This window comes from Ranitomeya imitator, chromosome 9 (assembly GCF_032444005.1).
Source record: "Ranitomeya imitator isolate aRanImi1 chromosome 9, aRanImi1.pri, whole genome shotgun sequence".
NCBI lineage: Eukaryota > Metazoa > Chordata > Amphibia > Anura > Dendrobatidae > Ranitomeya > Ranitomeya imitator.
In genome coordinates, this window is record NC_091290.1 from 25,583,414 (window position 1) to 25,598,135 (window position 14,722).

The 14,722-nt window shown below is 44.2% G+C and overlaps 2 protein-coding genes across 8 annotated transcripts in view; one reads left to right on the forward strand and one right to left on the reverse strand.

Moving 5' to 3' along the window:
* Positions 1 to 4,564, forward strand: part of DKK3 (dickkopf WNT signaling pathway inhibitor 3) — a 413,056-nt gene extending 408,492 nt beyond the window's left edge. For all 4 annotated transcript variants that reach the window (XM_069740188.1, XM_069740190.1, XM_069740191.1 and 1 more), the window contains 2 exons: positions 1,687 to 1,911; positions 4,426 to 4,564. In XM_069740188.1, coding sequence (XP_069596289.1) covers positions 1,687 to 1,911; positions 4,426 to 4,429 — 229 coding nt within the window. In that variant the 3' untranslated portion in view covers positions 4,430 to 4,564. The remainder of the gene's footprint in view (positions 1 to 1,686; positions 1,912 to 4,425) is intronic.
* Positions 4,565 to 9,658: 5,094 nt separating this feature from the next.
* The window catches only part of USP47 (ubiquitin specific peptidase 47), a 37,498-nt gene continuing 32,434 nt past the window's right edge, over positions 9,659 to 14,722 (reverse strand). For all 4 annotated transcript variants that reach the window (XM_069740186.1, XM_069740185.1, XM_069740184.1 and 1 more), the window contains exons 23-28: positions 14,449 to 14,564; positions 14,249 to 14,367; positions 12,392 to 12,522; positions 12,248 to 12,295; positions 12,019 to 12,149; positions 9,659 to 10,866 (exon numbers count right to left, since the gene is read on the reverse strand). In XM_069740186.1, the coding sequence (XP_069596287.1) occupies positions 10,692 to 10,866; positions 12,019 to 12,149; positions 12,248 to 12,295; positions 12,392 to 12,522; positions 14,249 to 14,367; positions 14,449 to 14,564 (720 nt within the window). In that variant the 3' untranslated portion in view covers positions 9,659 to 10,691. The remainder of the gene's footprint in view (positions 10,867 to 12,018; positions 12,150 to 12,247; positions 12,296 to 12,391; positions 12,523 to 14,248; positions 14,368 to 14,448; positions 14,565 to 14,722) is intronic.

Below are 14,722 nucleotides of genomic sequence, written 5' to 3' on the forward strand. Positions count from 1 at the left end.
TCCTGAGCTCTTCATGGATGAGAGCAGGTTCACACTGAGCACATGTGACAGACGCGACAGAGTCTGGAGACGCCGTGGAGAATGTTCTGCTGCCTGCAACATCCTCCAGCATGACCAGTTTGGCAGTGGGTCAGTAATGGTGTGGGGTGGCATTTCTTTGGAGGTCCGCAGAGCCATCCATGTGCTCACAAGAGGCACCCTGACTGCCATTAGGTATCGGGATGAGATCCTCTGACCCATTGTGAGACCATATGAGGATGCTCTGGGCCCTGAGTTCCTTCTGGTATATATCAATGCTAGGCCTCATGTGGCTGATGTGTATCTACAGTTCCTGCAAGATGAAGGCATTGATGCTATGGACTGGCCCACCCCTTCCCCAGAACTGAATCCAATCGAGCATATCTGGGACATCATAAATATAAGAAGAAAAAACTGGTGCACTTCCAATATATAATATTTCAGGGGTGCAAATTAGTGGTAATAAAGTCTAGTGGAAACAAAAAGAACAAGAAAACCACCACAGGGACTGCACACCACTATTCAATGATCTATATAAAAAGGTAAACGTCTATTGACAAACCGCATAAAACCAATTAAAAACAATAACCAATCACCCCCCCCCCATATCTGTCCCCCAAATACACAGGTATATGGAAATATATTACATATAAATATTCCAACAACAATCCTGATAATGCAAATAAGAGAAATAACAAGAGCCAAACACCTAAATTGCAGTGACCCCTAGACAACTCTGATAATAGAAAAAATCCTGGAAACAGGATAATGTAAAACGGATCTACAATAATATGCAGAGATCAAAAGGAAGAATGTCACGCCAAGACCAAAAAGTATGCTGATGTTAGAGTATTTACGGACAATTACCTGTAGCAGGAGCTATGATTGCCATAAGCCAGCCGATAGGAGTGCCAAAATAAATAATCTGTATGCACTCATAGGTATAAATGCACCCAAAATGACTGCAGCAATGTAGCCATAAGCTGCACACAAGGATTGAACCCAATGAATGGCAGCTCACATGTGCAAGGTAGAACAAGGCATCCAACTACCAAAGTAAAGAACCAGGGGGAAGGGGGGCGGGAAAAGCGTGGGAGGGGGAGAGCCCAACGCATGTCGTCGTTGCACGGACGGCTTTGTCAGGGACATCCATCCACCAACACCACGTTGCAGCACAGACTTTCCAGGAGTTGACTGATGCTTTAATCCAGGTCTGGGAGGAGATCCCTCAGAAGAACATCCGTCGCCTCATCCTGACGATGCCCAGGCATTGTAGGGAGGTCATACAGGCACGTGGAGGCCACACACACTACTGAGCATCATTTCCTTGTCTTGAGGCATTTCCACTGAAGTTGGATCAGCCTGTAATTTGATTTTCCACTTAGATTTTGAATAGCATTCCAAATCCAGACCTCCATGGGATATCAATTTTGATTTACATTGATCATTTTTATGTTTTATTGCTCTCAACGCATTCCACTGTGTAATGAGTAAAGATTTGCAACTGGAATATTTAATCCAATGATATCTAGGATGTGGGATTCTAGTGTTCCCTTTATTTTTTTGAGCAATGTACAATGCCCGTCCCCTAATCTCACCTGTCCCAGGATCCCCTGCAGAGCTCTTATGGCTGCTACATTGCATTGATTTCTTTTTCTGTTTTCTTAGTCACAGCTTGGTGTCTGTCTGTGAAGATCCATCTGTATTGAAGAGAAATAATCCGGACCTTGTAGACGAAGACTTGTCACTTTTCACCCCTGCACCCCAGGAAGGAATTATCTATGAAGACAGCCTTGTTGTGCCCACAGGATTTGAACATGACCTCAGCGCGTCTGAAGACGTCATTGACAAAGAGCCAGAACTTGCTCCTCAGACGCACTTCACAGATTATATTTAACCCTCCGTCACATACAATATTCGGACTAACGAGTTCACATACAATGTGCCTGTCAGGCGCCTGCTGGAAAAATACCTATAATATCTAATATTTGCAATTTCAGTGCTCTAAAAGTGATCAGTGACCTTCATAGGGATGTAATAAAAGAGACTACACATAATCAGTTGCAAAAAAAACATTTACTTAACATAAAACTAATAACTATGAAATACAAACTTTTCAAAACTCCCGCCAAATAGTCCCCAGTTCGACTCTCTCAAAAAAATGTACAAAGAAAATTTTTGAACACAAACTTAATTTTAAGGTACCTTAAGTACTATTAAAAACATATTCAATCAGAAGTAGATGCTGAGGTTTCCCCAGAAAAGTCACACTTGCAGAGCAAATAGCAAGAATTACACACCATTTTTGCATGTGTCAGGCAAATTGCTTTATGACATTTGAGACATTCATAATTTGAAAGCCTTCTGGTTCCGCTTTCCGTTTGGCAGGTGGTGCATCTCCTTCTTTTGTGAGGTGGTGCAGATGGTGACTTTTCACCATCATCTTCTGGGCGGAACCTTTTGAGCTGAACTTGAAGGCGAGAGGGGATACCGATTGTTTTCACGCTTCTCCTGCGTAGCTCTCCAAGTACTAGTTCATGGGCCAATTTTTTCAGATACAATCGTCTACGGAGTGGTTCAAGCTTGTTTTCAAGATAAATTACTTGTGAATTTATACCACCCAAATTCAACATAGCAAAAAATATGACCATTGGCCATCGTTTGATGTTTCTGCTGACGTTGAAAGTGGAGCACATCTGATCTGCTGTATCCACACCCCCTTTGGTGGCATTGTAAAATGTAATTATCTCCGTGTTTTTTTCTGCCCCAGTCCCAGGATCGATGGCAGCATCATCATGAAGTGTTGATAGAAGAAGTACGATTTTTTTGGCATGTGGTACATAGGAAACTAAAGCCTTTCCATTATGGAATGCAAACATACTGCTGTACTGTTGTCTCTCTTTCACACTTACAAACTGTGGTGGCAATTCCCTTTTGTTTTTTCTTACAGTTCCCACATATGACAGCTTCTGAATTTTCAGATGATCAATCAGATCACAACTTGTAAACCAATTGTCAGCTGTAATATTGCGACCCGATCCAAATAAGGGTTCAGCCAGTCTTTTTACAACATCAATGGGTTTGTTGCTCACACAGTAAGGACCTTCTGGTTGTTTTCCTGCATAAACTTCCAGGTTGTAAGTGTAGGTCTTACTGGCATCAACAAGGGCATACATTTTTATTCCATATTTGTTTGGCTTTGATGGAATATATTGACGAAAGGCACATCTACCACGAAAACCAGGGAGCATTTCGTCAATAGTGAGATTCTCTCCAGGGTAATAACTTTGTTTACAGTTTACAACAAATCTTTGAAATATATCACGAATTGGAGCAAGTCGGTCATGTGTTTTGCGTTCGGTTCGTTTAGTTCTGTCGTCAAACCGAAGGCAACGAATTAGAATCTTGAATCTGTTTATGGACATAACAAGGCTAAATTTTTCAACTCCATCCCCATCTTTACCCCAAAGTTCCTCCAAACTTTGTCTATTTGCCCTATAAGCTCCTGCAAGGTACAGTAATCCAAAAAAAGCACGCAGTTCTATTTCATCTGTGGGCTTGATGGTTCTGTTGCAGATGTACTTGTCCTTTATAATGTCTATATATTGGTTGGTATATGTGACAATAGAGTCCAGAATGTCATCTGTAAATATACTGTTCCAGCATTCAACTGCAGTTTTTGCATTACGTGCAGTTCCTATTACTGCAGGAAGGTGAGTAATAATGTTTAAAGGTTCCCTACGTTTTTTCTTGAATGGCTTCTTGTTCCATTTAGTATTTTTATCTTTTCCAATATAATATGATCCAACTTCTTGATCCTCACCACTGTCACCATCTTGCTCTGTTTCAGAATCCAGGACACATTCTTCCACCTCATCATGAGAATCAATCTCACTTTCCTCTCCTAAATCCTCATTCAGTGTGAGGTCTCTATCATCTAACAGCATGTTTGTTACTTCCTCAACATCAAGTTGTTTGGATAAATTGTACATTTTCCTCTCCATTTCAGCAGATAATCTGAAGCAAGAGAAGGAATATGTTAGGGAACTACTGTATATGCCTGAGCAGCACACTTTCTTTTATAAAATCTCCCTTATTTCTATGAAATATCCTCACATTTTGTGCTATACTTTCATAAAACAAGCTAAATAAACTATTGTGATGAATAAAAACATAAAATACCAACCTTACTGAATGTGACGTATTCACATACAATGAGCCTGAGAGATCTGTGCAGCTATATCCTCTCCCCTGAAGCTCTGAAATCCAACTGTGATATCAGGTTTCACAGACCTTCAAGAGACAGGAGACTACCTGGAGGGAGGGGGTTTCCTCACAATCTGGTGAGGAAGGAGAAATGAAAGTAAAAGAGAAGCGCCTGTCAGATCAGTTGTATGTGACGGAGGGTTAAAGATCTTAACGAGAACCTTTGACTATTTGCGCCTGTTACACTGGCCACGTCGTGGAGCAGCGGCTGCAGAGCGGAGCAAAACCTAGTTCTTCTCTTTTAACTTCTCGACGTTGGGGAGATCTTCGCTTCTAAAGTTTAGGTTATAATTTATATTAAGTCGGGGGGGGGGGGGGAGGGCCACTAGCGGAGATTTTTCTCTGAGGGCCTGTGCTTTTCTTCCTGCTTATCGTGAATAAATAGATCATCCATATTCTATAGATGACCGGTCAGTAAAGCATACAGGATTAGAAATAAACCGGGTCTGCTTTCTCCACACCGGTCCATTGGTTGTGTCTGGCATGGCAGCTGTACTCCATTGAAGTGGATGGGACTGAGCTGCAATACCATACACAGCCTGTGCACAGGTGTGGCGCTATTTTTCTTAAACTAGCTGCAGACACAACCTAAGGACAGACGTGGAGCTGCTTGTGGAAGAAAGCAGACCAGCTTGTTTTTTTTCTAGTCCTGCACTCTTTACTGACCGGTCATCTATAGCATATGGATCCAACAAAAAAAAGTGTCCCAATATTAAAAGGAATAGTTTTTGGACACAGTAACATCAATGTGTCAAGAAATATTTTTGCCAGATGGAAGTGCAATAATACTGTCCACATTAATATATATATATTCCTGTATTTGCATGTGCCTGATTTTCCCCTGATATTTTTGTCAGTAAAGATGATTCTCATGAACTCAGTAAATAAACTATTTTAATATCTTGGTGCATATTGTGTCGCTTCCATTAAAAACAAGGAAGAAATTAGAAAACAGCAAATATTTCATGAGAAATTGAATATATAAAATTGTATGATTTTTACATAATTTGCATTTTATTGCATGAAATTAGTATTTGATACAATAGAAAAGCAGAACTTAATATTTGGTACAGGAACCCTTGTTTGCAATTAGAGGTCAGACATTTCCTGTTGTACTTGACCAAGTTTGCACACACTACAGCAGGGATTTTGGCCCACTCCTCCATACAGATCATCTCCAGATCTTTCAGGCTTTGGGGCTGCTCCTGTGCAACATTGAGTTTCAGCTCCCTACAGAGATTTTCTGTTGGGTTCAGGTCTGGAGACTGGCTAGGACACTCCTGGACCCTGAAATGCTTCTTATGGAGCCACTCTTTAGTTGCCCTTGCTGTGTTTCAGGTCATTGTCATGCTGGAAGACTCAGCCATGACCCATCTTCAATGCTGTCACTGAGGGAAGGAGGTTGTTTGCCCTCCCTTCAATATGGTGCAGTCGTCCTGTCCCCATTGCAGAAAAGCATCCCCAAAGTATGATGTGTCTCCCACCATGCTTCACGGTTGGGACAGGGTTCTTGAATGTTGTACTCATCCTTATTCTTCCTCCAAACACGGCGAGTGAAGTTGATACAAAAAAATTCTATATTGGTCTCATCTGACCACATAACCTTCTTCCATGCCTCAGCTGGATCATCCAGATGGTCATTGTTGAACTTCAAATGCGCCCGGACATGTGCCGGCGTCTGCAGGCGGACCTTGCGTGCCCTGCAGGATTTTAATCCATGACGGCGTAGTGTGTTACTAATGGAAATGTTTGAGACGGTGGGCCTAGTTCTCTTTAGGCCATTGTCTGGCTGTGCAAAATGCCTCCTGGAACTACAGTTCTACAGACTCCCTCCAGGATTCTACTTCCACACTGTTGTATTTTTGCCCGGTGTGCATGCCTGGGAGTTTTGTCATGGACGTGCTCCGCTGCTGGCATGACAGCCATGACACTCCTGCCGGGCATGGCTGGTGCAGTGCAAATGCACCAATGTTAGTGCTATGATTGGCCGCTGGGTAGACACGTGACTATGCGCAGGATCGGGGTCACAGGGATATAAGGTCCTTTTTGTCTCCATGCATTCATACCCTAAAACGCTTGAATATTCCCCATGAAACGCGCGTTGGGGTTCTGCTCTCTGCTCTTGTACCTGGTTCCTCCCTCACCCCCTGGTAAGTTATGCACTGCCTTTGCTTTGCACACATCGCGGTCGTCTTGGCCTTCATTTATGTCTGCCAAACTTTGTGACTATGGCGGTACATACGCTTACTGTGCCTTACATACAGGCTTTTTCTGGGCTGATGGACTAGTTCTTTGCTGGTTTCTTTCACTTGTCTATCTTTGCTACTTTGGAAGATATTTTATTCTTGTTGCAATTGTTTTGATTAAACAAGTACACTTGTTATATGCATTCATAAATCTCCTGCTTCTCCAGTTCTCTTTCAACGTATACTCCGGCTCATTTCTTTGGTTTTGCTCTAATTTCTTGTACTTTCTACAAACAGGGATGTGGCTCCCCTTTCTGAGCTAGGCACTACATCTGTATAGTTTCCCATGGGCAGGTGTCTGAAGTCTGGGTCCTGTTCAGCTCCCATCTATATTATTGAGGTCTGCTGACAAGGTGAGATTCTAATACTAGAGACAGGACCGTCCCAGATTGGGGCACACCTTGTCGCGATGGGATGGCTTATAAACAGTGATTACTGAACATGCTGGGATAAGGTGTTATCTGCGCATGCTCGTGTGCTGAGTGACTTCATCGTGCTCGAATAATATGTTTGAGTCCCTCCACCAGCATGTCTCACGGGTGATCGACAGCCGCAACACATGTAGGGATTTCCTAACAAACAGCTGTGAGACACACAGTCGGGAATAATCGAACATTTTTCGAGCACTCCGAAGACACTCGGCTAACACCTTATCTGAGCACGTTCGATCATCTTTATGATTTTTTTAATCAAAATAATGTTAACCAATCACCCCATGGTATTTACATGTACTATTATTTACTACAGGGTATATGATCATTTTGGTTTTTTTTCTTGGGTTTCTTTGGGTTTACATGGAGCTGCAGCGACTACACCTTCAAATGTCCTTGCGGTCTCATATGTGGGGAAGACGACCCAGCATATACGAGACCGCATATCTCAGCACAAATCGAGTGTCCATTGTGGGGAAACCTACCTGCCGGCGCCCTTTCCTTTCGAGAAGATGAAACAAAACATCTCTCAATTAAAATTTAAATTTCTGGAACATGTTCCTGTTCCAGGAAGAGGAGGCAACAGAATCAAAAATGTTGCAAAGTCGAAAATCCTTTTGGAATCATAGACTAGATACTCTGGAACCTAAGGGGTTAAACAAAGATTAGGACATTTGTATTTACTTTAAAACTATTTTGTTCTTTTCCTTTCTTTCTCTAGAATTGTAAGTCACAGATTCTTACCTGCCTTTGTTTCCCTTTTCTCTATATCACTCTCTTACTTGATTTATATCACTTAACAAAAATGTAAGGTGAAGATAGAATGGCACCAAGTGTTTCATCCACGAATATGGTATAACGTGGGGTATGCCTAGACTGTCAAACAAACAGTGCTGGAAAATGGAGACTCAATTTAGAACCACTGTGGCATGCGGTAATCAAAAGCATTAGGGTGGTGCTCAACAAAAAAGCAATGAAGATCCAAGGAATGAAGAAAAAATAAAGTGGCACTCACCCAATATTGCTGTATGAAAAATGTCCTTTATTCAGAGTATACACTCACAGACATCGGGTGGAGAGGCGGCTTGGTAGGAAGGGAGGTGCAAGAGGACGACGGCCGTTTCGCGCCTGCGCGCTTCAACGGGTCCCGTTGAAGCGCGCAGGCGCGAAACGGCCGTCGTCCTCTTGCACCTCCCTTCCTACCAAGCCGCCTCTCCACCCGATGTCTGAGTGTATACTCTGAATAAAGGACATTTTTCATACAGCAATATTGGGTGAGTGCCAATTTATTTTTTCTTCATTCCTTTGATTTATATCACTGCTACTACTACTATATTCTATATTTTTTTTTACTATTAACACTTTCTAATCCTTCAGATTTAACAGTTTTTCTTTATCTGGCTCCTTTCCCATTAGTGCTGTAGCGTGGCCATCAACAATGTCCTCTTCAAAGATCAGAGTATCATTGGTTAATACTATAGTATTCACAATATTGGTGCTTTCCCTCAGCGCATCTTTTCGGCTATATCCCCTTCTTTTGGACTGATTTTCCGGTTGACTAAAGGCCATAAACGAATGATTGTGCGTAATTAGCCATTACAATACGGAGTATCGCTAATTGTATGATACATGCATTCTTTTGTTAATGGTTTACAGTTCTGAAGGCGGCCAATACAGGCTGTAACAATCATGGTGGAACACGCTATTTAATAAAAATCGTTCATTTTTTGCATCAATCCTTTTGTCTGTCATATTCTAATTTTTTTGGGCTATATTATAGAGTGGAATCCTACTTGTGCACCCTTCTGCGAGTGCCACGTAGCCCTTTTTTTTTTTTGTTCGGATAGTACACCTTAAAAAGACGCAAACATTTTTAATTTATTTTTTTTTTTATTTACTTTTTATTTATTGGCATGTTCATTGTTGTAAACAGCGATCGGCATGAGAAGAAAAAAAAAAAAAAAAAGAAAAATGATCAAAACCCTGTACTGATCTGTTATAAATTAGATGGCAATTTCAAAATGTTTATGCAGAGAAATTATTCGTTACATTTTGTGGGTTTCTATTTCTGTAAAACAATAATAGATGAGGACGGATTTTATGCGGTTTTTATTGTTTTGCTGGAGATGATTAAAATGAAGCAAAAAAAAAAAAAAAAAAAAAATCTGTAAGGGAAGGAAAAAAAAAAAAAAAAAAAAAAAGTGTTCACAACTAAAAACAGTGACCCAAAAAAATTAATAAAAAACCCACAAGCGTATACAGAAGCCTATATAGTACCAGGTGATGGGGGAGGGGAAACAAAAAAAAAAAAAAAAACCTTACATAGGCAGCTATACTGTCCAATGTCCACAGTGTAGATATATAAGAATTTGGGGACCGCTTCTGTATCATTTCTATTTACACTCTGAAGGAAACACAGTAGAAGTTTGCTCTATTGCAAAAGTGAGGCAAGCGGCGCTTCTCCAGCCGCTGTAGAACTACAAGTCCCAGCCATCCTATAAGGCTATTAGGATCTATTCCACTCTCTGGCAGGGGAGAGATTATGGGGTGTAACAGAGTTGTCGTGTATTTCTGCATTACTTATGCTTACATTCGAGCGCTCTGCTTGCTGTCAATGAATAGAGTTCTGCCCTGTAAACGACCACAGTCTGCAAACATTTTTCTTTTCCTGACCTCGTCCTGTTCACATTTAGCACAAATTTTTTCAAAAAAAAAAAAAAAGTAATGAGAAGGACGCTAAATTAGAGGAAAATCTAGATCCACGGTATCTGGGTATAAACAAGGTTTGTATTCACTAACATCAAGCGTGTATATTGCAAATGGTGCAAAAGTTTAGGAAGTCGCAGAAGTCGTGCTCGTCCAGGATATATAAAAAAAAACAGAACAGCGCCACACCTGTCCACAGGTTGGTTGTGGTACTGCAGCTCGATAGATACAGGGTGCCCCTATAGTAATCCTTTAAAGACCTCCATTTATAATGGGCCGGTCCAATGAACATTTTGCAGCAATGGCTTCCTGCTTCCCACATCCTTGGACTTGTAGTTCTACAGCAGTGATAGAGCAGCAGTATCTTGCACTATTGCTACTAACCAGCCCCACATTCTTTACCTCATTGGGCAACCTGTTGTGCCCTTCCCCTTCTCCCCAGGCAGCGTCCGGAGCCCGTCTCAACCCACCGGCAGGCGAGAGACAAGTCCGGGTGTATACAGCAGTGTCAGGCTCGAGTGATCGTACCGGCGGCCGGGCTCTCGCTCACATACAGGCTCGCACTTTATACAACTCTCAATGAGGTAATGTGTGTATCAGCAAAATAAAAGTGTCCAGGCTTTATCTTTTTTTTTTTCCTGCCCGCCGCCCTCCAGGGCCGTAGCCGCGGCCGTCTTACCTGAGCTAGGTGATGCCCATTCCTCCGCTGCTCCCGGCTCTGCATTAACTTAATATATTTATAAATATATCTCATCTCTTACTTATTTGCACGTCCCTTTCAGCTTTACAGTTTAATCGACCTTAGTGCAGAACACGATTAGAAGTCACAAACAAGGAACCCAGAAGGTTACTAGGCTGCTGATTGGCTGAAGACAGCTGACCAATCAGTGCTGGTGTCATAGCGTCACACTCAAACGTATCACCCCTCCCCCCTCCGCCAAGAGGCGCGACTCCTGCGGCAGTGAACCAGTCTAGAAAAAAAAAAAAAAACGTGGCTCGCCAACGTGGCCGGGCGCGTCAATCGTCAGTCCTGAGCGGTGTCTTTAGTGGATGCTCCGTCCAGATAGATTTTTAGCGCCTTCTCTTTGCGGGGGGAGTAAGTCACGCGGTGACCAGTTTTTTGCAGCCGGCTGCTTTCCTTTTTCATCAGCTCGTTCCTCTGCTCGTCTGTTAATTCAATCAGATCCTCGGTTTTATCCCTGTGAGGGGTGAGAGGGGGGGCGAAAAAAATAAAATGAGGTGTGGACCTCCCACAAGATCAGCATGCTTCACTCCTGAAATACTCTGTGCTACTGGGAGACCCAGATACTTACTATGCACCCCTCAGTCTATACACACAAGACCAGCACACTCCTCTCCTGAAATACTCTGTACTGCTAGGAGGAGCCCAACCTCACGGCACGCTGCTCTCCTGAAATACTCTGTACTGCTAGGAGGAGCCCAACCTCACGGCACGCTGCTCTCCTGAAATACTCTGTACTGCTAGGAAGAGCCCAACCTCACGGCACGCTCCTCTCCTGAAATACTCTGTACTGCTAGCAAGAGCCCAACCTCCCGGCACGCCGCTCTCCTGAAATACTCTGTACTGCTATGAGCAGCCCGTCTGAAACCTTGCAATACCTTCCTCCCTTTAACGCTCCGCTCTGATGGGGGATTCACTCCACTTCCACTATGCAACTCTCGATCTGATGTCCAACAAAATCAGTGCACTGAAATACTCTGTGCTGCTGCATCATCCTGCTCCTGTCACTAAGGCCAGAGTCGCACAATGTGTTTCGTGGTCCATACGTGGACCAACCGCACGTGTCCTAGTCCATACAAAGCAACATCAATGGTCACTGCTGAGCTTGGGCCAGGCACCACATGATCAGTCTACGCATGGCAGCCCGTACTCGGATACTCGGACCACCAATCACAGATGTGTAAATTCGACGTCTATAACACTTTGCTGCTTCCCAAGGCTACTTTCACACTCCATCTTTTACAAGACGCCGCAATGCGTCGTTCTGTGTAAAAAAAACGCATCCTGTAAAGTTGCCCTCAGGGTGCGTTTTTTGCACATAGACTTGTATTACCGACGCATCGTGACGTATGGACACACGTTCCATACGTCGTGCACCGGATGCGTCGGTATTTGGCGGGCCATCGTATCGAAAAAACGTTCAAGGGAATGTTTTTCCGTACGTCGGGTCCTGCATTTGCACAGGCGCGGCCGAACTCCACCCCCTCCTCCCTGGGACTTCACAATGGGCAGCGGACGTGTTGAAACACTGCGTCCACTGCCCACGTTGTGCTAAAAAACTTCAACGTCCGTCGGACGCGTACCGACGGAAGTCTGAAAGAAGCCTTACCTGTAAAATATCACAGCGCCATCATCGGAGATGTACAGGGGCCAGGCATTCAGTGTCGATACTTTCGGGTTCCAGTCTAACTCCTGATGTATCTCCAGAACAGATATGTCACATGGAAACGTCCCCCGGCCCTGCGGGAGGTTATTGGTCGTGTTACTGTACGGGAAGTGCTTTATGGAATTGCTACTTCAGCCCGTCTGATCGGCTGGAGGACGGCAGCAGGACTTACCTTGGCAAACTCTAAATTCTCCAGCGTTATGTCACCGAGGTCACAGATCTAGAATGGAAAAAAAAACAAAGCCCAGTAAATCTCCCCATCATCTGTGGGCGGATAATGGAAATCCGTCCAGTGTATAGCCATGACTGCGCTCACCTTCTCCCTCAGCTCCATCACACTATTGGTCTCCAGCACGATCTCCTGGAAGGTGTCCAGCAGGAGCTGCGATGGCCGCCACCTCTTGGTGAGCAGAGAAAGCTGAGACATGGACTTCATCTTCTCACTCTCTGCCATGAGAAACAAGGAGAGCAGATGATGATGTGTGCAGACGGGCATCGTGGTGTATAATGACCGCCACACGACCAGGAGACCTTAGTACAGATCCGGCCTGGAGACATTAGCAACCTGGACCCTGCGGATCCGATATCATAGACACATGAAACTGAGTGCCGCGGTGTCAGAGCACGGGGGTCCAGGAGCAGTATACATTTTATGTCCACTCTGGGGTCTAAATCAATATCAGAGAAGAGTCAGACGGCCGTATAAATCCAGATGGGATTGGAACGTAATGCTCGGACTGGCCGGCGGCTCTCCCCACCCGAATGTGGCAGCTGTCGCACGCAGGTGGTCAGTCTGTGCACTGGGTTCCGATCCCTGTCCAAGTTATAAGCTGTCCGAATTCCCTTAGAAGCCATTCTGGGGCCAATGATTTTTGATGGTCTGGTCTGGGGTCTGAATTATCCTCAGGGGGCATGGATGGGCTCTGGGTGGGTTTCAGGTTCTGATCTGAAGTCTGAATTCATTTAAGGATCTAGGATGCTATTTTTGGGGGTTTGGTCTAAATTATTTTGGGGATCTTTTTTTTTCCCCCTCTGTAACAAGTAAGAAATTTTTATGTAAATTGTTCTAGTAAGTCTGAATACTTAAGAAGACGACATTATTACCTTTAGTGATTGAACCTTCTCCCTACCAAGGACTCCACTAAGTAGATGCTTCCTAAAACGGCTTGAGACCCCAACCTTTACACTCACAATGTGTAAGAAGCAATATTCATATGACAGAGCCGCACACTGGGGACCCTTCCTCTATTAACTCAGAATTTAATTTACTCTCTTATATAAGCGCCATTAATTCCACTGCGCTTTACAGATATCAGCAACGCTAATATCTAAACTCCTTATCAGTGCGTCATGGAGTGTGGGAGGAAACTGAAGACTCTGGAGGAGACCCACAGTCACAGGGAGAACATACACATGACGGCCTTGTTGGAATTGGAACACAGGACCCCAGCGCTGCAAAGCTACAGTGCTAACCACTGAGCCGCCATACAGTGCTAACCACTGAGCCGCCATACAGTGCTAACCACTGAGCAGCCATACAGTGCTAACCACTGAGCCGCCATACAGTGCTAACCACTGAGCCGCCATACAGTGCTAACCACTGAGCCGCCATACAGTGCTAACCACTGAGCAGCCATACAGTGCTAACCACTGAGCCGCCATACAGTGCTAACCACTGAGCTGCCATACAGTGCTAACCACTGAGCAGCCATACAGTGCTAACCACTGAGCAGCCATACAGTGCTAACCACTGAGCCGCCATACAGTGCTAACCACTGAGCCGCCATACAGTGCTAACCACTGAGCAGCCATACAGTGCTAACCACTGAGCCGCCATACAGTGCTAACCACTGAGCAGCCATACAGTGCTAACCACTGAGCTGCCATACAGTGCTAACCACTGAGCTGCCATACAGTGCTAACCACTGAGCCGCCATACAGTGCTAACCACTGAGCCGCCATACAGTGCTAACCACAGAAGGAGACAACTTAAAAATGACCCTATACCCGACAGACTGTGGTCCTCTACAGTTTGAGAAGCTCTTTGCTCTAGTTTAAAAAGGGTTGACCCCCTGTGTTATAGGAAGGGTCTTCAGAGACCACCCTGTACAAATTGCAGGGAAGAATGACTAAAATACCAGGTGATGTAAGATGCATGGATCCTGCATTTTACCTTCCAGCACCTCTAGGAAAACTTCCCAGTTGCTTGAAATACTATTTTCATTCTCATACATGTGGTAATCTAGGAATACTGTGCCCGGATTCTTCCAAGTTTTCTTCCGTAAGCGGAATCTGCAAAGAAAAAAATAAAAATAAAAAAAAGTTATCCGTTGCATTCGTGGCCGACCTCTGGGCTGGTGGACGGCCACCTACCTGTCTATGGAGAGCTCCAGGCCACATTGCTCCCTGAGCTGAGGAATCAGCTCCTCCTTAGACTGCCGCACACTCATCCCCTTGGTGAACACAGCGTCCAGCAGGAACTTGCAAGGCTGTGAAAGAAATCACAAGGTCAAAGTTGTGCACTCTTCCTGCAATGCAAAGGGTGAAGTCGAAATACAATTTCGCAGCAATATTCTCGGCGATCCTGTTGCACATAACCGCTGGCACCAAATCTGCCACTGTGCGTCAAGCCTATCCTCTTGATCTC